The sequence below is a fragment of the Danio rerio genome, chromosome 19, assembly GCF_049306965.1.
Source record: "Danio rerio strain Tuebingen ecotype United States chromosome 19, GRCz12tu, whole genome shotgun sequence".
Taxonomy (NCBI): domain Eukaryota; kingdom Metazoa; phylum Chordata; class Actinopteri; order Cypriniformes; family Danionidae; genus Danio; species Danio rerio.
Genome location: NC_133194.1, coordinates 14,164,345 through 14,191,624, shown reverse-complemented (window position 1 = coordinate 14,191,624; position 27,280 = coordinate 14,164,345). Strand labels below are relative to the sequence as shown.

Sequence of the window (27,280 nt, the reverse complement as noted above, 5' to 3'; positions counted from 1 at the left end):
TGAATTACGACAGCATTTACAATGTTAGGTCAATTATCCCTTTAAAAGAACATATAGCAGTGGCAATTACCTTCTTTGTACACACTTACCTAATCAATATGTAAAAGGAAAGAAACAGCAAATATACATTTTTTTTAAAAGGTGAATAGCATCACATAAATACATGAACCTGAAAACAAAAGTAGATGAGCAGTTTTCAAAAAAGACACACACATTGGCTTCTTGGCTTAACATCTGACAACAAATGGCAGTACCTCAAAGACATGCTGGCATTAGTCAAAAACAACTTAACATTATTTCAAGTTGTGTTAGCTTTGAGCCAAGCATGGGGTTAACAAAAATTAGCCAAAAATGATTAGAACTTTTTAAACACAGTGGTTAGGATGAGATAGCAATGCTGTAATATTGTATTGACACCTTCTTTCCAGCATAAAGCTCAAGTTTAAATTTCAGAGTACTTTGATTATTTAAACAACTCACATCATCCTCTTTTGATTATTTTACATATGCAAAATAAATTATTTTAAACAAAACTGCAACTGTACAACTGCAAAAAATGAACAGCATATTTGATTAAGAAAGCAAACTGCTGTTGAAAAATAAAGTAAATATGGTATTATGCATTTATAATGTTAACAGCTAAGATCAATGTAATATCACAAAAACACTAGTGAACAGGAAAAAAACTGTATTCTAGAGTACAGCATGGAAACTTTAATATTGCAGAAGCTTGATTACTGCCACCAGCATGGCATCCTCCTGACCCCAATTTCCCTGCCAACATGCAGTTATATCTGTGTTCTACCATGAAAAGAATGAGCAATGTAAAAACTTACTTCAGTAGACATTACTTCTGCCTTAACATACACCATGCTTCACAAACCAGAAGCATACGCCATTGGTCCAAGCACCATGTGCAGACTTCCCCAAGGGTCTTGAAAAAAGAAGCGGTTTTGTGTAGTCCCAATAAATTGCTGATAATCCGTCTTTGCTGCACCACCCCTTCCAAACCTTGGCGAGTTAAAGTTCCGCAAAGCTGATTTACTCGACCACATCTACTAGGACAAAGGCCAGAACTCAGCTGCAGCTCTTCAAGTCACATTTGGGTCAGTACGTCAAGCTCTGGTACATCCTCTACAAGGAAGATCTCAAACCAAAGAATTTCCATGATTTTTCATCGTCTCTTGCTATGTAGTTCCTTTTCCCTCTCTCTCTCCATGCACTGAAATGGAGTTCATGCCTTAGAATAATGAGCTTACCGTTATTCTTGTAAGCCAGCTCAAACACCCTGCCCTACATAGTCCCCGCATCGCAGCAGACTATTTCCCTGAGTTTGCCGGGCTGATCCTTGACTCCAAAAACCCCTACAGCTCGCTCATGGCTCCATGGTAGCACACATTGGCCTCAATCACTTGCACCCAACCAACAGTCCCATTCTTTTCTTTAGATTGTTCTACATTCTGGTTGGTGGTGTTATGCAGAATTGCAAATTGCAGCAAGAAGAATAAACATTTAGATGCCCTTACTGATTTAAGACTAAGAAATACTCCAAAGCACACAGCAGCAGAACTGTCTCCATTGCAAGTCTTAAAGGTTTGGTGAAATATTAACTTACCACCATTTTCCCTGACTTCACACAGTGTAGCCTGTTGGTGTGCACCTCCACCGGTTTGCTACTTTAACCAAATCCTTTTCTCTTTTCGCAGATGGGGAGGGAATTGAGTACTTTTAACCAATCAGGTTAAGTTGAGATTGACTGATTGATGCATGTCCAATGGCACTCGATAGAAGGATAAGCTTGCCAGAGATCAAGCTGCTTCTTGTCTACAGTCAAGAGGTGAGCCTCTATTATGAGGTCAGAAAGAATGATTGGATGTTTGCTACATATGTTGCTTTTGGTTTGAGAACCTTGGAAAACATCCACTGCCTCAACAAAAACCAAAAATAATAAAACCAACATGGATACAACATATATAGTCACTCAAATTAAATACCTATTGAAATTAGGAGTGTGTGGAGGCTTATTTATGTGATGTCAGCTACACTTTATAGAAACATTAAGAAAGAACAGAATGCAAGTGAGAGCGAGTATATCTATGGGTCATGGTTTGTCCTACATTCTTTAAACTCCTGCTCCACTGTAGTCTCTTGAGTACATTAAGTAGCTGTGGTGGAGAGTAGGCCATGACAGATGCACTGGTGCAATTTCACTTTCTGACTTTGACATGGAAGTGACCCTTTACCAGCGCTCTCCTCTGCAAAGTTCCTGGCACTCCCTCTGGCTAATTCTAAAGATGGAGGAAAGGCTTTGGGGAGCTCTCTCAAGACTGCTCCTGTGCAAAGAAGCTTATCCAATTGAGCTAATTGTGACCCTGACACATCAGAGCTTTTATGGGAGGGGCCAGAAACACAGGTCATATCTTACATGGTAGAAGAACTACCATGAGAATGAGAAGCACAGGTATGTAATGTGTTGGAAAGACAGACATAATTGCATATCTCTCCATGGCAAGCTAAGCTGGATAATGGCCAACAGGACTACAAAAGAAAATTACATTTGAAGTTTTGCTGTAGCACTGTGATAGTAGGCAGCTGTTGATCAATGAGAATGTCAGGGTCTATTAGCATTTTTAGAAATCCATTTTGCTGTGTTCTCATTAATATCAAACTGACCTGGCTTTTTATGGACCGTCATAACAGTGGTGCCATGCTATAATGTAGGGTCCCACTTTATATTAAGTGGCCTTAACTAATATGTACTTACATAGGAACTAATAGTTTGTTACAATGTACTTAGTGTAAATGCATGTATTTACTTTGTACTTATGGTTGATTAAATACATGTATGTAATTACATCTGTAACTACCTTTTGTAATTACATTTGTAAATACACTGTTGACCATCCCTTACACCTTACCTTAAACCTACCCATACCACCAAACCTGTCCATAACCCAACCTCTATTCCAACTCAAAACCAACACAAGTGTTCTCAAATACATTATAAACACACTAAGTACATTGTATTTATTTTTTTATGTAAGTACATAGTAGTTAGAGACACTTAATATAAAGTGGGACCTAATGTAGATATATTCTTAGAAAAACCACCGAAGCAGTAAACTTAAATATATGTTGTTGTGGTACCTTTTTTATCTCATGAAATATTAATAGTAGCACAAATTACTATTCTAATGTACAGCTTGTAGGTGTAATTAAGTTACAAAGGGCATATGATCCGGTCATTTGGGGTCATAATTACTCACTTTAATTGTCTTACAGCAAAATCTGTGAGCATTCATATTCCAGCAGAAGTTTGCTTATTAGAGAATGGTACTGTATGACTGTGTGCTTTAAAGCACTTCATAGCATTCTCACTCATAATGTACCATCTTTAGCCCAGCTTGCATTACATAATTAAAGCTGCCTAAAAAAATGAAACACCTTCCATGGTTTAAAACCCTGTCATGTGACTCACCTCACATAATATACAGCATCAGAGGATTCTCCTTTATCTTAAGGGCAGTTATCCATAGAAAAAGGCTGTGCGAGGTCACCAAATAATGAATGCTACAACTGAGCTCAACAACGTCAAAGCAGAATTTAAAAGCGAGTTAGCAATAGTCTGGCATCCATGATAAATCTGAGGTCAATGTAACAATCTTGCTGGTAGGGCTGGATGATATTGCAATATGGCATATCATGAATTTTTCATATAATTCGGTATTGGTAATTATGGAATATTTTTAAAAAATACGTTTAGAAATATTGTAATTTTTTTGTTTAACCATTTTATTTAAATTTACCAACAATACTAAGGCAAATAGTTTTAATAATGAAAAACATCAATGTTTAGATCAACATTTGTAAGGTGTCAATAATAATGACACAGTAAACCTCAAACTCTGTAAACAAAACAATTTCTGAGAATCAAATCTGAGCTTTCAAGCACAGAAATGAACCATTATTATTCAAATACACATTGCAACATCACAAACTGTGAAGTTAAATGACCACATGACCCCCTATGTTAAAAAAAAAATCTTTCAGATGGGGAGCTTGTGGCTGGGATGCACAAGAAAAGAAACCAAAAAGTGGCATCCTTACATCCTTTGATTATTTACAATCTACAGTACTTACTCCAGCTATACAGCACTAATTTTAGCATGTGTTGCTATTCTGACCTGAAGTGATAAGAGCGAACACATGGCTTTCTTCACCATTTTCAATGCGATTTGCACTTTTGCTCCCCTGACGTCTCTCATAAAGAGGTTACCATTAACCATCCACTCAGAGGATGACAAACGGACACCCCATTGCAATTTATAGAGAAAAATAAAAAGCACTGCTGTTCTGTTTGGGTGCACTGTGTTTGTATCTGGTAAATAGTCTACCATTTTTACCAAAATGTTTATACTCCATACAAAGTGTGAAGCAGATTGGTTAGTTCTACTTATATAAATTTGTAGTGTGCTCGCGGCGTTCAGAAAAGTTCAGATGTTTTTAAACTAGGTGTACCAGAAAAATGCACGCATCACGTGTGCGCCGCTTGCACACTATGTGCGCGTCGCTCCCATGTGCGCATCATGCAAGTAGAGTGCCTCCGTTGGAAATGACAAACTTACACCCTAAGCCTATTGGCATTCCTTACAAGTCGCTCGCTCAGCAGCCACACTTTAATAAAACTATAGCCTTCATAATGAAACTTCATACAAAACTTTTTAAAATGATATTGACAATGATGTACAGTCAATTTATACCGATACCGATTTTTTTTGTTCAGCCCTACTTGCAAGTCTTTAAACTTCAAATTTTTCAACTTCCTATCCTAATAATGTTACGCAGGGAGAACATTCACAAACCCAAATGATTAGTCTACTAGTCTCTCAAAGTTCTGTAACTGCATTAAACACGACACATTGGCAGAAACTATATTATCACAATCTAGTTAATATTCAGCATTGGCTTTTAAAAACACTTTTAATTCTAAAATGCAGTGGGCTTCAAAGCAGAACTGAAAAAAAATGCAATAATTCATCAATAAATGTTAGCACCATTTTCTCCTAATTAAAAAAGCCTCCTCGAATTGAGTCAGTAAGGCAACATTACTCACAACACCATAACTCTAACCTCACAATCACCATTAGTAGTACTGCTCTGCCAAATTTGGTCTTTATCGAAGAGAGAGAAATCCAGAAGGATCATCCACTCACTCATTTTCCTTCAACCAATTCCCTTTCTTATGAGTAGTCGCCACAGCTGAATGAACCACCAGTTACACTAGAACATGTTTTTTCCGCAGATTCCCTTGCTACCGTAACCAAACCCTCTGCTGAGAACCACCCACAAACTCTCTCACACACACATACACTAAGGAGAGCTTACTTTAACCATTTCTCCAAAATCAACCTATACCACATACAGTACATTTGTATGGTGAAGGAAACCTGAGAACTTGGAGGAAACCTATGCATACATGATGAGAACATGCCGACACGGGTCAATAAAAAGAAATCAAATTTAAGATCTTGGATTATAGCTACTTTAAACTACATCTTTTTAGGACACTGATAAGACTGGTGTTAACAATAAATGCTTCATGCAACTGTTCTCACGGTAACACCACAACCTTTCTGAATCAGCAATGCAATTACCATATTCAGAATCAGAAGCATTTACCTTTTTCACTGATGGATTCACTCTCCAGCTCCACATCCTCACAGCTGGTGTACTCTGGCGTGGTGGCTAGCTCTTCCTCTGAGCTGCTAAAGCTGCCCATGGTTCTGAGCTTGCCAAGGCGTTTGCTGCGGTGGGGTCGAGGTGGAGGAGGCCGAACTGACTCAGACTGATCTGAGCTTAAAGAGTCATTTCGCAACATGTTATCCATTTTGTCCCGTTTATTCCTGCGCATGGCTGAGCTAGGGTCCAAGTGGTGCTGTTGGGGTATGGGTTTCCTTGTTGGCTCCGCCAGTCCTCGTCGACTATCACCTAGTACAGGGCTACGGTGTGGTGTGGGTGGGCTATGATTTGACATCCGATGTCCCGGTGAGCTCCTGTCAACAGAGTACGATCGTTGACTTGGGCCTCCCAAAAGAGGGAGTCGCGACTGCCGGCCACCGGGGCCATGCAGAGGCTCATCGAGTTCTGTGTAGGCAAGTGATACATCACTATGACGTCGCTCGTGACGAGCCCGTGACACCTGTGCATGGATGCGCATCTGCTCCTCATATGGTTGGGGTTTAATAGGGTAGCGTGCAAGGTTGGGATCACTACGATATCGGGCCTGGTATTCCTCCTCACGCCTCCTCTGGAGTTCATAGTCATCTAACTGGCCGTCCAAATGCTGGCCTTGTGAGTGCCAGCGTCCTCGACTGTCTTGATAGTCACCCACTTCGTTATACATTCTTGAACTCCTTGGCGAATGGCCAGGGTCACGTCCGTAGTCGGACGGAGAGCGGGGCATGCCACCTTCAGCCGGGGCATACTGCAATCCTCCTTCCCCCTCCCTTTGGTTATATGCCGCGTTTGGGTCCCTGGATGCTGATGGGCTTCTGTTTCTAGCAATGGAAAAGAAATTAATGTTAATAAAACTGGTCAATGCAATTGACAGATCAACTGAGGAAAAGAATCGGTATTTACAAACTAATTTACAGCACTTCAACTCTTTAAGTAATTCACACTAGGGATGAGATCTCTAAATATTCTACACAGTTCTGCATACACAATTAATAATCCTTAACTAAACCGTGAACCGTTACGCATTAAAAGGCTCCTATTTTACACCTTTCACAAGATGTAAGATAAGTATTTGGTGTCTCCAGACTGTGTCAGCTCAAAGTTTCAGCTCAAAATACCAATCAGATCATTTATTACACCCTGCTGAAAAAAAAAAATTCGGGTTCAAAGGAAATTGTAACCTGTGCCTTTAAATAAAAATGACCTGGTTCTACTTTGTCACTTTTGTCAGAGATCCAGGTTCTGAGTCAAAAATAACACAGTAAGACTGAACTATAAAGTTATCCAATGGTTTTATGTTGTATTTGTTGTGGAATTTATTCAAGCCTTCCTGCAATTATGAGTCACACAGAAATGGCATTACAAAGTTTCCAGTACACACACGCACAAACACACGGTTAACTTTTTACCTTTTTTGCATATCCACATATCCACAGCAAATTTGACAAAACTTCACTGCTATGTCACGTTGCGGTAGGCCTCAAAATCCCTGGAATTTAGATCCTACAGACCATTTTCTTGGCTGCTGCATGGAGGGTGCCATAGCGACCAGCGTCTTCCAATAAAATGTTTACAACTTACGTTTACATCATTTACACTAGTAAATTGAGCTCCGAAAATGCGCTTCAATAGCAATTTGAGTGTTTTTGTGACACACAACTCTGAAAGGTGTGTGTTAAAGCCGTTATAATCTGTCAGATATGGTTTAAGCGCGAGAAAAAAACGTTCTCAGGAGGTTAAGACAAATGCAAATTTTAGAGGAAATTTTCCGATGGCACATAGTGGTTTTTGTATCTAAACTCTTTATATCACTACAGTACGACTGTAGACACACTATACTTCCACAAAGCCTTTCCAAACAACTTCCAAAAGTTGATTTTGCATGATAGAATCCCTTTAAGAATGTCCTGTGTAAATATTGGATTTAAGGACTTGTGCTTGGTCAGGGTGGAAGCAGTGACACATGAGGGGCGAGGGCCAGGGTGAGGGCAGAAGTCTTTGAAGGAGCTCAAAATGAGTTTGGTTTTGTGTCCACTTTATGACAAAAATTATTGCACATTCACTTGTTCCTGCCTCTTTTTTCCTCGAATGAGTGTGAGCTACTTGTACAATAGTATTGCATGCGTTTACAGTGTAAACTCAAAACACCCGGGAAGAAACTTTACAAAGAAGGACATAGATACCCCCACTACCCATGTTCAAGTCCTCAGTTAAGGGTCCTAATCCTGATTTCTTCATGCATTGAATGAATGAATGAATGAATGAATGAATGAATGAATGGAGATATTCTAACTAATTAAATGTGAAATCTTATATAAAACTGTATCTCTAATTCATATAGTTTTTCTAATGTAGCTGCTGTAAATGAGGCTGACTCATGGCTAATTATTATCTCCTACTCAGAAAAAAAGTCCAGCCAGCTCCGCAGGCTGACACAGACTAAACTATCTGATGGCAGAAGTCACCTCGAGTTCACTGCCCATGAGCCCATCTCCATTGGGCTTCAGGACTCTCTTGTTTAAGCAGGAACACGTCAACAAGCATCACTGCTGTTCCTGCCCTAGAGCTCTTTCATTGCGAGGAGCCCACAGGGACCGTAAAGCTCTGTGAGAGTGGGCAGTTGGATTGGTTTCAGTGGTCAGAAATCCATCTGCCAGCGCAGACCTTTGAGCCATAGTTTTCATAGTGGTTAACCTGCAAGGGCACAGTATTTGGCTGTGGCCAAAACCATCAGGGGAAGAGTGTCACACCGAGTTAGAGAAACAGTCAAGTGCCAAAACAGAGCCAAATGCATTTAGATTCCTCTCTTTTTCTTACTATCTCTCTTGTGTTAACTACGTCATGCCATGCCAATAAGTCTCACTTACAGCAGATGCGTCCAGCAGTCTGTCTTTAACTAATCCCACCCATTCCGATGTCTAGTTACATCTACGCTGGATACAATAAGATGTTCCGTTTCTCTGAAGTATCTCATAATTAAAGGTGATAGATGTAGGTTTTTGACTCTTTTAAAGATTAAAATACCATAAAATGTTTACAGATATAAGACACATGCTAAGTGAGCATACTTAATGATAATGTAAATTATTCTCCTTTGAAAATGTGCATTCCTTGTCAGAATGTCTGCCTTTGTTTTGGTCTCTATAGCCCACCTACACCCAGTTTATCCAATTATATTTCATCACTCTGGGTTGTCTTGGTAGAAAACACATCGTATTTCAGTTCAGTCTTCAAGGCTGATGCTTATTCAGAGTTATCAAAACTCACATTAGGTGGTTTTTAATTAGCAAACTATATAAATATTAAAATTATAAACATTAGCTGAGCAGCATACATTGTAAGTCTGTGTATCAACAACATGCAATGCACAAGATTCCAGCTGCACCAAACCATTCATTCGTTTTACCTCGGCTTAGTCTCTTTATTCATGAGGCGGAATTAGGGCTGCTCGATTTTGAGAAAAATCATAATCATGATTATTTTGGTCATAATTGTAATCACGATTATTTAAAACGATTACTGTTGAAGTCAAAATTATTAGCGCTCCTGAGAATATGTTTATTTTTTTTATAAATATTTCCCAAATGATGTTTAACAGAGCAAGGAATTTTAACAGTATTTCCTGTAATATTTTTCTACTAGGCTTATTTGTTTTATTTTAGCTAGAATAAAATCAGGTTTAAATATTTTTAAACCCATTTTAAGGTCAATATTATTTGCCCCCTTAAGCAATATATTTTTGATTGTCTGTAGAAGGAACTACTGTTATACAATGAACTGCTTAATTACCCTTATTAAGCCTTTGAACTGCACTTTAATCTGAATGCTTGTATTTAGAAAAATATCTAGAAAAATGTTATGTACTGTCATCATAGCAAAGATAAAATAAATCAGTAATCAGAAATGAGATATCAAAGCTATTATGATCAGAAATAAGTTAAAAAAAACTTCTTTCCATTAAACAGAAATTGGGCAGGAAAAGGGTTGCTAATATTCAGGAGGGCTAATAATTCTGACTTCAATGTATACATACAGTTATTTTCCTCCCTGCAAAGGAAAGATAAATAAATAAAATGGAATAAAAACATGAAACAAACTGTGCTTTAAGCATCTTCACTGTAAGAATAAAAGTTTAGCTAAAAAAGTCCTTCAGTCAAGAGCAGAGGGATTTTCTCGTTTTGTTTGATTAATGATAAAAACAACATCGCGCGCTGTCTCTTTAATGATTTCTCTTTCACGTGTCTTTTGAACCATTAAAGCGCTCACAATAAGATGACTTTAGATGTCTGCGCCTCGTCCGTTTCGCGAGGTGCGCGCACGGTCAGCGGAGGTGCGTGATGCGGCGCCAGGCGCGAGTATAATTCCAGCTTCAGTGTGCGAATGAGACCGAATGCTGACCGGCCGCATGCTTCTGGCTGTCTGCGCGTGCCGCACATACATAAGCACGCGGTCTTTCGCGATTTTAGGAGCAACAGCTGGAAAGGGGGCGGTAAATGATGCAATAATCGTTTATCTCGATTAATGCTTTTTCATAATCGTTTGAAGCCAAAATCGAAATCGGATTTTCGATTAATTGCACAGCCCTAGGCGGAATGAACCGCCAACTCATCCAGCATTTGTTTACACAGCGGATACCCTTCCAGCTGCAACCCAGTACCAGGAAATATCCATAAACACTCATTCACACACATACACTACGGGCAATATAGTTCAATTCACCTATAGCGCATGTGTTTGGACTGTAGGGGAAACCGAAACACCCAGAGAAAACCCATACAAACATGGGGAGAACATGCAAACTCCACACAAAAATGCCAACTGACCCCACCAGGACTTGAACCAGCGACAACACTAACCACTGTGCCACCGTGTCACCCCTGAATAAGACCACCACGACAAAAACACTCAAATACAGCCATTCAGAAGCACATAATAGTGCACTCCAACAAAATGGAAAGGTTTAAATGATACATAACAAACATATTAAGTGAAAGTACACGATCACTGAGTAAATGATATTTGTTGATTTGCACTGAGTCTCAGTTCTAACATTCATTTTCGAATAAGATTATTTTATTTTTATTTTATTTTCAAGATCTGGGGTAAATGATCTGCTGCTGCTTTTATTAAGCCAATATTGTAACTGTCACGTAAATCTTATTCAGACTCACATTGTAGCATTTCACACTAAAAAAAGCACATGATCAGTACCTGAGGTGATCATTGCCATAGTACAGGCATGTCCAAAATCAGTCCTGGAGGGTCTGTGCCCTGCAAAGTTAAGTTCCAACCCCAATCAAACACATTAAGGCTAGCTAAACAAGCTCTTACTAGGCTTTCTAGGAACATTCTTGCAGGTGTGTTGAGGCATGTTGGAGCTAAAATCAGGACACCGGCCCTCCAGGTCCGAGTTTGGACACCTCTGCCATAGTAGTTTATGTTTTTGTTCAGCCACAAGAAATACACATTTTAGGCGATGGCTTGGACAAAAACTCCTTTAACATGAAAATATTCCATTTGTTGCTCGATAGCCAGGCACAGATACTCATGTTGGTGCAGTCAATCTGGCAACCTGCATTTGCGGAGTTTTCAGAGTAGGAGCCGAGTAGAAAAAGCCCAAATTCAAAGTTTAGATTTGAACTGCAATACCTAGTACAACCACTACTTACATACTGCACCTTTAATGCTTTTACTGTACGTGGATAATGTAATAAGTAGACGCAACAGCTATGGCATATTGATACTTTATGTAATAACATTATTAAAACACAACAGTTGATCTACAGCAAGGGTCACCAATCTCGTTCCTGGAGGTCCGGTGCCCTGCAGGGTTTAGCTCTAACTTGCCTCAACACACCTGCCTGGGTGTTTCAAGTATACCTGGTAAGACTATGATTAGCTTGTTCAGGTGTGTTTGATTAGGGTTGGAGCTAAAATCTGCAGGACTCCAGCCCTCCAGGAACAAGTTTGGTGACCCCTGATCTAAAGTATTTACTGGCAAGCCTTAAAGGGATAGTTCACCCAAAAATAACAATTCTGAAAATCCTTTTCACACCCTTGACTTGTTCTAAACCAGTCTGATTTTATGAATCTGTTAAACAAAAATGAAAATATTTAGAAAAAAAATGTTGAAAACCTGTAACCATTACCTTCCATAGAATTTGTTTTTCCTACAATTAATGTCAGTGGGTGACATAGTGGCTCAGTGGTTAGCACTGTCACCACACAGCAAGAAGGTTACTAGTTTGATTCCCAGATGGGCCAGTTGACATTTCTATGTAGAGTCTGCATGTTCTCCTCGTGTTGCCTAGGGATTTGTACGGGCGATTTGGTTTCCCCCACAGTCCAAAGATGTGCTATAGGAGAATTGAATTAACTAAATTGGCCATAGTGTACGTGTATGAATAAGTGTGTATGGGTGTTTCCCGGTACTGGGTTGCGGCTGTAAGGGCATCTGCTGTGTAAAACATATGCTGGATGAGTTGGCGGTTCATTCCGCTTTGGTGACCCCTGATGAATAAATGTAATGTAATGTGTGTTTTTATATAGCGCATTTACTGTGTATGGCCATAAACACAAAGCACTTTACAATCATGAGGGGGGGTTCCTCAACACCACCACCAGTGTGCAGCATCCACTTGGATAAAGCGACAGCAGCCGCAAGACAATGGCATCAGTGCGCTCACCACACACCAGCTATAGGAAAAGTGGGGAGACGGTGATAGAGCTAATTCAGTGGATGGGGATGATTGGGGGGCTAAGCCAAAGTAAAATGAATGAATGAATGAATGAATGAATGAATGAATGAATGAACAGTTACAGGTTTCCATCATCCTTCAAAATATCTCCTTTTGTGTTTAACAACAACAAAACAAAACTGGTTTGAAATAAGAAATAGCTAAGAAATAAGACATTTATGGTATAATTTTTAGTTTAAAATAATTTGTTTTTCTTGTTCAAAACACAAACTACTTTATCAAAATTATACATGAACATCTCATTTTTTGTTTCAAAGGATCAACTGATACTTCAGATTATATAATTTGTTGAGAAGAAACTTTTTTTTTGTGACTGGAGAATTTTGACTGTGGCTGAAAATATCCCACAGACATTGAAGGAGTAAATGTGGCAGACTAAAAGGCACTGAGAAGAACACCCTGGAAACCACATAAAAATGCCTTAATAACCACCCACAGCACTCCAGCATTATAGTGGTGAGTTCTGCTTGGGCAAACTTACTTTTACTGACATGGGCAATACATCATTAAACAATTCTGCAGAGTCAGCAGCACTACCATATTGAGCTGTACCATTTTCCGGCACTAAATGATTGCTAAATGTCTAAATGTAAATGTGACATCATCCATTGTGCCATCTTATGCATGCTAACAAAAAAGCTATAGCCAATGGAGAGATAATTTTTCCCTTGAATCAAGCCTTGTCATTTCTAAGCTTCTCAATCACATCAGCCCAACACACACAGGTACATCACCACAGGAGCACATTTTAAAATGCCATCTGTCTTGACAGCATGTTGTTTGCATAAACTGAACAGAAAGAAATTTCAGGACAAACACTTGAGGTTGTTTGCTTTAAACTAAAGGCTATTTTGAGCACAGCTGAGACACTGACGTGATTATGACGGACTGTGTATGTACTTTCATATTCAACACGAAACATTTCAGCACCACACAAAATAACCAAAGACTGTGCTGTTTGTGAGATTCCTTTCAAACAGGCGTCTACTTTCCATTGAGTTGGATTGGTGGGGGAGTAAATTCAAACTGACTTATTACAGACTGACTTATTTTCATTGCCCATTCAATAAATAACAGCCACACTGTAAAAAAATGTTGGCTTTCACACAACTGATTTGTGTTGGGACAATATAAAGGGTTTGATTTACCTTATTAGTTCCTACAAATTTAATTGAATTAAACATAAAACAATTAAGTAGTTCCAAAATAAATCAAGAAATGTGTTGTTTCAGCTTATTTTAAATAATTCAATTTTAGTAATTCAATTTTAAATAACTGATGACCAATGAAACACCAGAAATGAAAGATTTTCAAACTGCTCTGATGAAACTGTAAATCAAATTGTCAAAACATTTGTAGATATGCCCACTCTTGTCTATGAGTAGACCAAAAGACTGGGACAGCCTTTTCGACCACTGGTCATACATATTATGTTGATACTGACTGTTCTAATAAAAATGATAAAGCATATTTGGTGCCATTCATTCACTTATTCATTTTCTTATCGGTTTAGTCCCTTTATTAATCAGGGGTCACCACAGAGGAATGAACCGTCAACTTATCCAGCATAAGTTTCACACAGCGGATGCCCTTCCAGCTGAAACCCAGCACTGGGAATACACACTCATTCACACACATACACTACAGACAATTTAGCTTAATTCACCTGTACCACATGTCTTTGGACTGTGGGGGAAACCGAAGCGTCTGGAGGAAACCCACGTGAACATGGGGAGAACATGCAAACTCCACACAGAAATGCCAACTGACCCAGCCGGAGCTCAAACCAGCAACCTTTTTGCTGTGAGGTGATCGTGCTACTCACTGCGCCACCGTGACACCCATATTTGGTGCCATATTGTTGCATTTTATTTAAACTGGATAAATTGTTGAAAAAGTGAACATTTTCAAACAAAATGTTTCTTTGTAATTTAGTCTTTTCTTATCTTTCCCATATTTACATTCAAGAGAGTTGAATACAATAACAATATATAGTAGTAAAAAAAATAATTACATCGAACAGCTACATAATTTTTTTTAAGTGGTGTTAAGTATAGTTACATTTTTAACTCTGCCCAGAGGTTAAATTAACCCTATAATAGTTTTCGATATGCCAACACTTTTAAAAGTGTTGATCTAACTCTGTTGGGAGTGGACTCCAGGAGACATTTTTAAAGTGTTGAAATTAACTATCATACTCAGCGCGATAAGGCGTAAGAGATGTTTGGTGTAATTTGTTGCTATTTTCTGACCAGCACAACCTTAATTTTCACATTTTGCACCACGTTGTTTAAGTGGCAAATCCATTTGCACCACTTTGTGGACTCATGGGTGTCCTGGTCTAAAATAGAGATATGTTAAGGCGCTTTGTTAAGGCGTTGCTATTTGAGGAACTAAAATAAACCATGCAACTGACCATCTAAAAGCTGGTCTAAAGTCCAGCACAGGCGTTAGTTATGCGCCTATGTGGGTTCAAACGCTTACACATTGCCTAATACACACGGGATGCACAGCAGCACACAAATATCTTTACATATGAAAAAATTAAAGGATTAAAATGTTACAAAAATTATTATTTTCTACATAAATATAAAAATCACTGCCTCCATGCCTTTTTTTCAGTTCATTCATGACTATTTGCATTTGTATCAGGTTATTATTATTATTAGCAGTATTGTTTATTATATGCATATTACATTCGTTTAAAAAAAAAAAACAAGTTTAGATTTGTCCATCTGTCAGGTTATGGAGACGTTTGCTTCACCATATAGGGCATAAATTTAGGACACTTGTTTAGGCATAACTCAATTTTTTACCACACTTCATTAACATAGATCATTTATTGGTTTGCTAGAAATAAAAAATAGTTTTGAAACAAATCTTTGCGCTTGACAAACTAAAGTAAATATGTAGACTAATGGATGTCTTCAGTGGAGTGCGTAAAATATAGTTTCCTTATTCACGAAAGTAAAGGAGTAAAGTAAAGGTTAAAAGTAAAGTAAAGAAGCTGAATGGTGGAGGCTCGTTCTTTATCCTCAAAGAATTCAGTTTTTCCACTTACAAGGTCTGCCATAAAAATGGCAAATGTGCCATTACACAACACACACACAAAAAAAATAAATTAATTAAAAAAAATGCTCAAAACACAGAGAATAAGCGCAACCCTGTCAGACCATGTCCCAGGGTGCAGAGCATATTTTTTCATCCTTAAAATAGCAAAAGTAGATTCGGACACACCCTTAATGCATTTGCGTTTTAAACTTTGTGCCTAGATTATAAAAATAGAGCCCTTGGAGTTGTTTTGGTTTCCATATTTTTGCTGCAAGCAGCAAAGCACATTGTTGAGTGCATGATTACTGTAGCGCTATAATCAACCCAAAGATGATCAATCATTTCACATTTACTGTGAATTAGGGTTGTATGATCAATCAAAAAGAAATAGGCAGTATGATAAATCAAATGCTCCAATTGTCATGGACATCCTGTCTGGTAAGCACAGTTGAATGATCAATAGTAAATGTGCCCAGAAGTCCAGAGGGTGCTCTCAAGCAGAAACTCCAAACAGCCATGTAGAAACCCAGGAAATCCTGATGGCAGTTGTTGAATAAACAAAAGTTTTCAAAGCTTTCACTGATTCAAAGTGAGTAATAAAGCACAAAATTACTGAAGTATTTATTAATTTAGGTTATAAAGCGAGTATGGAGTAAAAACAAGTTATTAATTGTGGTATTTTCACATACTTCCAGATGTAACAGTAACACGACTTTGTAATTCAGAGTGAGTGAAAACAGTTGTCTATTTCAAAGAACAGTTAGGTTTGATTTCAAAATCAGCTGTTTAATTGTCTGCAATAATGAACAAGATTGTGCGCAGCTTCTCAGTAAACTACGACTCTGTGTGGTAAATGACGCTCAATCTGAAGCACATAATAGAAAATTACTGCTGATTACAGAACTAGCTTTACTGACAAAATGCACACACCTGCCTTTGGTTGATCATGCAGCCCTACTGTGAAAGCAACAATATTGGCCAACAAACAGTTTTCACAGCAAATAAGAAATAAATTATTATATTTGGTGTGTTTGTGTTAGGGTTGTGCGATCGTAATCAAAATCGAATCACATTTTAAATCTTTGTGATTAGTTACATCGCAAGAGGCTACAATATAAAATATATACTCTATGTATATATGTACACAAGAATAACAAATAACATCTGATGTGAAGTGCTTTAAAATCAGTCCGCTATGCTTCAGAAAATCGCAGACATGGTATCAGTTGTCTAGAACTATACTACATTACACAAGATGAAACTACTGAATTGTGTCACGATGTACCTTTGTCATTTACGACACCCTACGTCAAGGAAATCCAATTTAGTAAGCATACTTTCGTTCTGCCCATTCAGAATTGTGCAACTGAACTACGCCCACAATAAATAAATAAAGAAAAGAAACAGGAAAGCGCTTAAAAGTGGGATGATGGTGTCTGCTGCTTCGGAAGCATTAATAGACAAATTAATATCAAAGAAAACCAGCCTTTGTAATATTGAAATATTTTGGCTTTAAAGTCACAGACACCAAACAAAAACAGGTCATTTTTAAGAGTAATCACAGAATTGTTGCCACGGCTTACAGATTATTGAGCAGAAGCTTAAATGAAGTTAAAATCAGCTTGAATTTTGAATTTTATCATAAATCAGCCCTAGTTGATGTTGCAGTTTTCATCAAGTTACACAATACAAATTTATGAGATTATTAGTGTTTAGTCTCAAAGCCTACACTGAAAGAAATGATGTCTGTAAAATTGTTGCAAACCAATTATGTGTTGGATTTAAACAAACATATTAAATTTCATAATGTTCAGCCCAAATAAATTGTTAACAACCACTAAACGTCAAAAAAAAACTTTGAAAAAAATAATTCAAACATGATTCCTTGGATTTACAATTTTTTTTAGTATGTACTTTAGACCATCACAATTATGTTAAATTAACAATTAAAATCTAAAGTTTTAATTTCAAAGATGTGCTGGATTTTAATAATGGCAAAACTACAACTTTTATGCATCACTGCACCATGCTTGTGCACAACATACTGACACTAAAGAGAAAAATGTGTTATTTTGTTTTATATTTTATGATACCTTTCAGTACTTTAAACAAGTCAGGAACCTTGCTGTCTGTAGAGGATGCGGAAGCTCTCAGATTTCACGTAAATATCTTAAATTGTGTTTCAATCACTGTAATAATATTTCAATTTGGCTTCAAGTGTCATTTGCATTAACTTTCCTCTCAGTTGTTTATGAACAGAAATTAGAACAAGGAAAAGCACAGAGTGTTGCCATCCAGAAAAGCAGGAGTAATGATCAAGCAATAGGACTGACAGATCTAGACAGAATGAGCACTCTCTGACTTGCTGTATAACACATACTGAAGAAACAGACGCACATCACTCTTCCTGCTGTTTTAAGCACTTCACTCAATAGCATATTATAGAGAAAAATATATATATCAACAATATTCGGTATAATAAAATAGGAAGTAAAAGTGGGAATTCATCTTAATCATTCTTTTTCTCTTCCCAGATATACTTTTCTTCAGTGTCACTAGTTTCTAAAATGGATCCAACATTCTTGTTCTTTTGTGCAACAGCAGCAGTTTTGGGCAGGTGGTCTAAAGCTTAAATCTAATTGGACGGATTCTTTCATAGCAGGCAGATGTGGGGAAAAAATGGCACACAGAAACAAAAAATCAATAATAAGTAACTGCTTTACTATGCCATGGCTGATTTTGGTTGTATGAATAGCTTCATACAGACCTATTGCTCAAATTCAACAGTGTCATTCTATCATACATCACTTCATCATGCTTAGTTTGACAAGGTTGTAACATTTCGTATTATCATTGGTTTTGACAGAGATGCAGTAATAAGTAAAAGTTTTGGCCAATACTGTTAAATTCTTATGTTTGGAAGTCGATTATCATTGAGCATGTTGATGAATTGAAATCTGAAGATTTATTATCACAGATTTTTTTTTTTTTCAATACAATAAATTTGATCTCTAGTTATCAGCGTCACACAGCATCTTGTGCCATCAGAACACAATGAGTGCCATAACAGACAACTCTAAGGAGATTGTAAATAAAAACAAAATGTGTAAAATCAAGACAGAATCAAGCCCTGACAACTAAATTAGCTATAGCTTGTTTGCTGACACACTTGTGACACTCATGTTGTTTTCATCACACATGCAACAAAGTCATATTTTTTTACAATTTTTGCCGTCATATCGTAATCTGAAATTACATAAACTCAAGCATGTTCATAACAACTTTCAAAATAAAATTTCAGCTTATTGTTTGATTATCATTCCAGAAGAAATTGAAAAATACATAATGAATTTGTAAAGCAGAACTTACTTCTCAAAGAAATAACAACAGCATTAATAATAATAATAATAATAATAATTATTATTATTATTATATATATATTTTTTTAAATGAAAAATACAGTTTTTAAATAATAATATTAATATTTATTATTATTATATTTTTATGTATTTTTAAAGATAAATTGTTTTTATGGAAGTACAAAGTTGTTATTCCTTTTGTTTACTTTATTAATGAAAAATTATTGAAAAAACAAACTTCATAGGGTTCCTACAATTTTTTTTTTTTGGTTAAATTCTTAATAATTGTTCTTTAACATAAAAAAAGATTAACTGAAAATGTTTTAATGACAAACATTTATTATGACCATTAAGGTAGTTGAGTACCAATAAAAATGTCATTCTGGAAAATACATTTAAAAGATTAAAAAAAATAATAATATATACAATTGAAGTCAGAATTATTAGCCACCATTTAAACTTTCTTTTCTTTTTAAAATGTTTGCTTTTTTAAGATTTAATACACAAATGATGTTTATCAGAGCAAGGACATTTTCACAGTAGTTTTAATTTTTTTAAACACAATTTTAAGGACAGTATTCTTAGCCCCTTTAAACTATATATTTTTTCAATAATTTAAAGAACAAACCATCGCTATACAATAACTTGCCTAATTACCCTAACCTGCCTAGTTAACCTCATTTACCCAGTTAAGCCTTTAAATGATAATTTAAGCTGTATAGAAGTGTCATGAAAAATATGTAGTAAAATATTATTTACTGTCATCATAGCAAAGGTAAAATAAATCAGTTATTAGAAATGAGTTATTAAAACTATTATGTTCAGAAATGCGTTGAAAAAATCTTCTATTAAACAGAAATTGGGGAAAAATAAACAGGGATGCTAATAATTCAGGGGGACTAATAATTCTGACTTCAACTGTATATAAATGAATAATAAGTTTATTATAAATAGTATATATAAAATAAATAGTAAATAGTCAAATGAATAGTAAAATAAATAAATAGTGGTGGATGAACTCTCCATGGCTTCACACTTTGCAACAATCAACTCCTAATGTAACAGTATTCAGATTTTCTGAATTCTGTCAAAACTCAAATTATTTGTTGTTTTAAAAGTTTATTTGGTATATAAATAATAATTAAAAAAAAGCAATAACATCAAATATTACATTTAAAAAAAAAAAAAAATTATCCACCTACCCTGTCAAAAATGCTGGGTTCCACACAATTGATTTTCTTGGGAAAACAAGAAGGAATTAAAATAACTTTTTAATTTTTATAAATTTAGGTGGGTTGAACATAAAAAAATTAAGGCTCCTCAAAACCATTCAAGAATTGTGTTGTTTCAGCTCATTTTAAATAAGTAGTTTGAACAAAGAGTAAACATCATGTTATGAGTGTACATTGCCCAGCCCTATAAGAGAAGCTTCCCAAAGAGTACGTCTAGTTCTACACATAAATTACTCAGCCATTATAATAACTCCGAACATCTGTATGCCTGTCACAAAACTGTCAACTAAGCAGCATTCAGTGAGAGCCACTCGACTGTCACACAAATGCTGCACAGGCAAAAAAAAAAAAAAAATCTTCCTCATCCGAGCGTGTCGTGTGTTCACACACCTGTCAATCAAGAGCTGCACATCTGGGCTGCGAGGCTGCATCAACCGCAAATCCCCATCCAATAAACAGAACTAAAAAAAGTCCAGCCAGGGGGAAACCAGGTCACCACGGCAGGAAAACACAGGTGCTACTAGCTGTTAGCTTAGCACGTCATAAACCCCTCCTAGCTTGTGAAAGGCGGCCTGCTACACCAGAGCGAAGAGTCAATTCTGGACGCCGAATCGGGCCGAGAGATGCCGAGAGCTGCCGAGAGACCAAATGCACGAGGAGCAAAGGCTTCTGGGAGTGGAGAACGGTGTTACCGTTTAATGCTGTTATCACAGGCTGTATATAGCTGGAGGTCAAGCACGACTTTATCCTGCAAGGAGGATTATGGTACTTAGCTGATTATTGGCTGCCTGACGGTTATTGCCTTGCAATTGTACGGAACTCCTTCTCTGGATTCCGGCATTATCATCTTCCTCTTTGCCCTGGCAAACTCCAGAAACAAAAAGAAATGATGGGATGGTGAAATAAACCTTGCCCCGTTGATGCATCAGCAGATATAGCTTGGCTGTCTCAGCATGTATGTGTGTGTGTGTGTATTTCTCTGAGCTCTGAGTGAGAGTGTTTGTGTGTCTGTTTGTATGTGTGTGTGTTCACACATATTCATAAATCTGATGTTGTGTGCATGCATGTGTGTGTGTGTGTGTGTGTGTGTGTGCGTGTGTGTGCGCGCTTAGGAAGGCATAATAACAGTCCAGTTTATTTCTCTAGTAGACAGATTATCTCTAGGTCTTGTGAATGTGTGCATACAGTAGTTGCATCTGTGTGAGAGTGAGATCACAGCGCCACCTACAGTCAAAAAAGCTGATTGATGATAATGAAGAGCTTGTTTTATAATGAAAATGTGTACATAGGCAAATATGATGGAATTCAGGGATGCAAGCTTTTTTATTACACATCAATATGGCTATAATATTATTATTATTATTATTATTATTATTATTAATATTATTATTATTATTATTTTTATTATTAACAACTACAGCAACTATGTTGTTATTATTATTATTATTACTAATATGATTTGTATTATTATCATTATTATTATTAATATTATTATTATTATTATTATTAAATAAATTAATATACTAAATATATTACTACTATTAACAAAAATAATAATCATAATAATAATATAACAGAAAATTATTAAATGTAGTAGTAGAAACAATAATTAATTGACAGAAATATTTTCACAATATTTTAAATTGTATATTATTATTATTATTATTATTATTATTGCTATTATTATTATTATTGCTATTATTATTATTATTGTTATTATTGTCATTATCAGTATTATTATTATCATTATTGTTGTTATTATTATTATTATTATTATTATTATTATTATTAAATGGTCTTGCTGTTCATATGTATTATTATTTTTAAATTAACAATGTAAAAATACATTATTTTATTAATATATTAATTTTACTCCAGCAAATATTAGTGTAATTATTTCACTATAATAATAGCAAATTGACGATAATAATAACAATGGTGATCATGGGTCCGTTCTTCGTACCTCGCTTAAGTGATCTAAGATGATTTGGCAGATCCTGGATCTTTTAATCTTGATAACTGATCTCTCGCTTATTTGGTTCTTCAAACAAGTTCGCGAATCAGATTAGAATGTCTGGATGAACTGATCTGAGATCGCTGCGTTTGTTGTTAAGGACAGATCTATCGATCCTCGAAATCATGATCAGCAATGCAACGATTGGCTGACGGCACAGCAGCGTAATGACATCATCTGATTAATATTCAATAATCCATGTGAGCAAAATTACATCAAATTAGCAGTAAACAGCTTGTTAAATAAGACACGCAGTAACTTCACATTTGTTGTGAGCTGCAGGCTTTACACTTTCATTTGTCAAGACAAGAGTATTCATCATGTATTTCAATGCAAATCAATGTATTTAGTTCTACATTTAGAAAAGCTTTTCTTTATTATAGTACAGTTTTTTAATCGGTGTAAAGAATAACTGGTTGTTTCCAAAAGCATTTTGATATTGGTAAAGGCGTCTGCAACTTTTGTGAAGCATCACTGGCATATTAACTGTCAAAACATGTTTATGACTGCATAAATGTATTATTGCTTTTAAAAAAAGTCACATATTGTGCATTTCTATTATACACAATTTGTACTAAAGCGATCTAAAAAGTTCATATCAATAAGTTTTCTCTTTGCACCACCAGGTGGCAGTCTTTGTACTTTCATTTTGAGGGTGCAGATTGCATACGTTTTATTAATATGTAAAACTTTATTTATTTTATTAATGACTATAACTTTAAATATATAGTTAAAAACTACTATTTTCCCAAGTGTATATAACTTTTACTGTAAGAAAATATCAGAACTCGGTACATACTTTCTGTATTATCTTTGCTTGAACTGAGCCGATCTAATCCTGTTTATATGATTTGAACCTGCTCCCGATCAGGTTTGACCTAGCAGATCTGTTGCCATGACAACAACTCTCGGATCAGCTTTGAAGAACGAAACGATCCTGGATCGTGTCAAATCATCAATATCCAAATCCAGCTAACTGAGTAATCCACGTACGAAGAACGGACCCCATGACTTATCTTGTTGTTGTTTTGTGCCAATTACCCATTATTTAAAATTATATATTTAGTGTTTGTGTCACACTTTACACGATTTCATTAGTTAATGTTGATTAATGTATTAACGAACATGAACTAGTACACTCGCCGGCCACTTTATTAGGTACACCTTGCTAGTACCGGGTTGGATCCCGTTTTGCCCTCAAAACTGCTCTTAATCCTTCATGGCATAGATTCAACAAGGTACTGGAAATGTTCCTCAGAGATTTGTGTCTATATTGACATGATAGCTTCACGCATCTGCAGATTTGTCGGCTGCACATCCATGATGCGAGTCTCCCGTTGCACCACATCCCAAAGGTGCTCTTTTGGATTGAGTTCTGGTGACTGTGGAGGCCATTTGAGTATAGTGAACACATTGTCATGTTTAAAAAAAACAGTCTGAGATGATTTGTGCTTTATGACATGGTGCGTTATCCTGCTGGAATTAGCCATCAAAAGATGAGTACACTGTGGTAATAAAGAAGTAGACATAGTCAGCAACAATACACAGGTATAGGCTGTGGTGTTGACACCATGCTCAACTGGTACTAATGGGCCCAAAGTGTGCCAAGAAAATATCCCCCACACCATTACACCATCACCACCAGCCTGAACTATTGATACAAGACAGGATGGACCTATGCTTTCATGTTTTTGATGCCAAATTCTGACCCTACCATCTGAATGCTGCAGCAGAAATCAAGAATCATCAGATCAGGCAACGTTTTTTGCCTGTGCAAATTGTAGCCACAGTTTTCTGTTCTTAGCTGACAGGTCTTTTGCTGCTGTAGCCTATCCATCTCAAGGTTTCTCGTGTTGTGTGTTAAGAGATGCTCATCTGCATACCTCGGGTGTAACGAGTGGTTTTTTGAGTTAGTTGCCGTTTTAATCAAATCAATCCAGTCTGGCCAACTTCCTCTGACTTCTGGCATCAACAAGGCATTTGTGCCCACAAAACTGCCGTTTACTAGGTATTTTTTCTTTTTCGAGCCATTCTCTGTAAACCCTAGAAATGGTTGTGTGTGGTTGTGCAGTTTCTAGAACACTCAGACCAGCCCGTCTGGCACCAAGAACCATGCCATGTTCAAAATCACCTTTCTTCCCCATTCTGACGCTCGGTTTGAACTGCAGCAGATCGTTTTGACCATGTCTTCATGCCTAAATGCATTGAGTTGCTGCCATGTGACTCGCTGATTAAAAATTTGCATTAACAAGCAGTTGGGCAGGTGTACCTAATAAAGTGCCCAGTGAGTGTGAATCTTGAACAGCATTTATAAATCAAAGTTCAACATTCACTAATGTGTTATCAAAATCCAAATTATGCTTGTTAACATTAGTTATTGTACTGTGAACTAGTAATGAACAACTGTATTTTCATTAACTAACATTAAGGGCCCTATCATACACCCAGCGCAGTGTGGCGCAAGACGCGGCGTAATAGTCTTTTGGTAGTTTCAGCTTGGCGCAAGAGTCGTTTTGAGGCGTTGTGCTACGCTGTTTAAATAGCAAATGCATTAGCGCTCATTTGTGCGCCCATAGGCGTTCTGGTCTAAAAAGAAAGGCGTTCTGAGGCGCACTGCTGGCGCGTCGCTATTTTTAGAAACTATAATAGATTTTTCATTAGACCAAAACTAATCCGGTCTAAACTCCGGCGCAGAGTTGCGCCTTGCTTACGCACTGCTTAATACGCACAAGAGAGCAATAGGCAAATATCTTTACATATGAAAAAAATGTAAATATTAAGGATATATATAGGATATAATAAGAATAGATATAGGATATAAATATAAAGGATTAAAATATTACAAAACATTATTTTCTAGCCTACATAAATATGAAAAATCACTGCTTTTATGTCTTCTTCATCTCGGGCGGCTTTTTCAGTTCATTCATAACAATTTGCTTTTGTATAATGTTATTATTATTAGCAGTATTATTTATTATATCCATATTTATATTTGTTTTATTAAAAACAAGCTTAGATTTGCCCACCTGTCAGGTTTAAGACCATATGGGGCATGGCAGGTGTATTTGGAAATAACTCAGTATTTTGATCACACTTGGTCATTATTGTTCATTTATTTGTTTGCTAGAAATTAGAACTGAATTTAAAAATAGTTTTGAAACAAATATTTGCGCTTAACAAACAAAATTAATTATTTATAGGCTAATTGATGTTTGTGCGTAAAGGTTTCCCTATCCAAGAGCGAAAGTGAAAGTAGATCATTTATCTCTCATTCTCACGCAGTAGATGCTCTGTTTAACAGTTTTCTGTTAAAAAAACTGTCAACTGTTAACTGTTTGCTTGTGAAATGCAAATTTTTTCTACTTAAACTTACTTTGCGTCCTGTAAATAGCGAATGCGCTCTTGGCGTGACGCAGCTGGGTCTTAAAGGGAATGAGAGATGAGACTCTAATTGGTTTATTCTCAAAACACACCTATAACTCATTAAGAAAATAAACTCAACCCTTTTAGAACATGCGCCTTGGCGCAAGGCAGATTTCCCGTCCTTAAATTAGCAAAAACGCGTCCTGACACACCCTGAAAGCGTTTGTGCCCTGCGTTTTGCGCTCTGCGCATGGACCGTCAAAATAGAGCCCTAACAGTAATATGAACAAATACTAGAATTAAAGTATTGTTCACTGCTTAATTTATCAACACCTGCATTTATCTGTGGATCTGTGGAAGTACTCCAGAAACACTGAATCTAAAATGCCACAGCAAAATAAATTATATTTTACATCAAATATTCATACTGCTTTGCAGGCAGAAAAAAAGAGAGCAAATGACTCATGACCCAGTCTTTTTCTTTTTTTTTCCCAATACATCAAAAACACTTATGAGTCAGTGGGAGTGATTACTGAATTAATTACTTGCTCACTGAATCACAAGTCAGATCACTTTCAATCATGTCTGACTGTATTGAAGGTCTGTGAAGCTTTTAAACAGTGCAATATTAGCTCAATAGACCTGCGATATTAGGTAAATAGACCTGTTGTGCATATGATGATGCAGTTATTATTCTAGTTTTGTGTTGTTTATTAGCCATTGCTTGAAATAGCATATTTAGTGTTTAGCTTATATAGCAACACAATAATAAACAGTTACATAGGATAGAATTAAAGGTGATGTATGTACGTTTTTAAACTCTTGTAAAATACCATAATATGTTTGCAGATATTTAAGAATATACCAAGTTAACATACTTGTTTATCTGAAAAGCAATACTAAAGTCAGATATTCTACTTTGAAAATGTGCATTACACATTGAGCATCTGTCTTTGTCTTGGTCATTTAACCTGCCCTATGCCAGTTTAGCCAATTCTATTTCAGCACACAGGTTGCCTCAGAGGAAATCAGTGCATTTAATTTATTCAGTCAGGAAGGCTCCTAAAGTATGCGTCCGTGAGCGAAATGCGACCTCTGATGGACAGTAGCAGACTCTGAAATGAGACGCAGATTCAAAGTTCCACATAAGGTGTTTATTCACTAGAAAACAATATAAATATTACATAAGTAAACATTAGGTTGTGGTTACATTGTAACCCTGTGTCCTAACAACATGCTACGTGACTAGATTTGCAGTAATTCACAATTTGACTGTTTGCACCAGACGAAACAATTTTAGAACAAAATGGCAAGGTTTATAATATAATAAATACATATTAAACCTCTTTAACCTTATTAAATGCACATGCTGAATCACTGATAACTGTTGGTAAATGATTTATTTTATTTTCAAGATCTGAGGTTAACAATGTGCTGCTGCTTTCAGTAGTAAGGCATTAAATATACACATAACCAAAATTTCTTATATCATTATAAAGATAATCATGTTCATATAAACACTATAAATGAGAAGAACTTCTCTCCTCCTGAAACACTGGGTCTGAATGCAGACAAAGTGGTGATCAGTGCGGCAGGTCTCTTGCCCCGTCTATTCCAACCATTAGCCCTGCCAGAGGATTTTTTAACATAGGCGAACACAGCAGCACAGATATAGGCAATGTGTCTGAATGGTAACAAACTCAACTGATAAAATACAAAGTCCACCATTTTCCCTTTCTCGTACAGCTCTCTTGACAAAAATGC

General features: G+C 36.5%; 1 protein-coding gene and 1 long non-coding RNA gene across 52 annotated transcripts in view; both read right to left on the bottom strand.

The window, feature by feature from the left end:
• Positions 1–27,280, bottom strand: part of rims2b (regulating synaptic membrane exocytosis 2b) — a 254,309-nt gene that overhangs the window by 136,284 nt on the left and 90,745 nt on the right. For 43 of the 50 annotated variants that reach the window (XM_073931581.1, XM_073931575.1, XM_073931579.1 and 40 more), the window contains one exon: positions 5,680–6,557. In XM_073931581.1, coding sequence (XP_073787682.1) covers positions 5,680–6,557 — 878 coding nt within the window. Of the gene's footprint in view, positions 1–1,615; positions 1,793–5,679; positions 6,558–27,280 lie in introns of those variants that run through there. The other 7 variants (XM_073931593.1, XM_073931594.1, XM_073931595.1 and 4 more) reach the window with 1 other exon arrangement.
• LOC141379032 (uncharacterized) lies at positions 9,680–18,887 on the bottom strand. Of its 2 annotated transcripts, XR_012394956.1 has the most exons (3): positions 15,640–17,791; positions 14,031–15,528; positions 9,680–10,319 (listed from the first exon to the last, which is right to left on the bottom strand). It is a non-coding gene; the product is annotated as an uncharacterized lncRNA (long non-coding RNA). The 2 variants fall into 2 exon arrangements; XR_012394954.1 differs by lacking the exon at positions 9,680–10,319 and having other exon boundaries at positions 13,379–15,528; positions 15,640–18,887.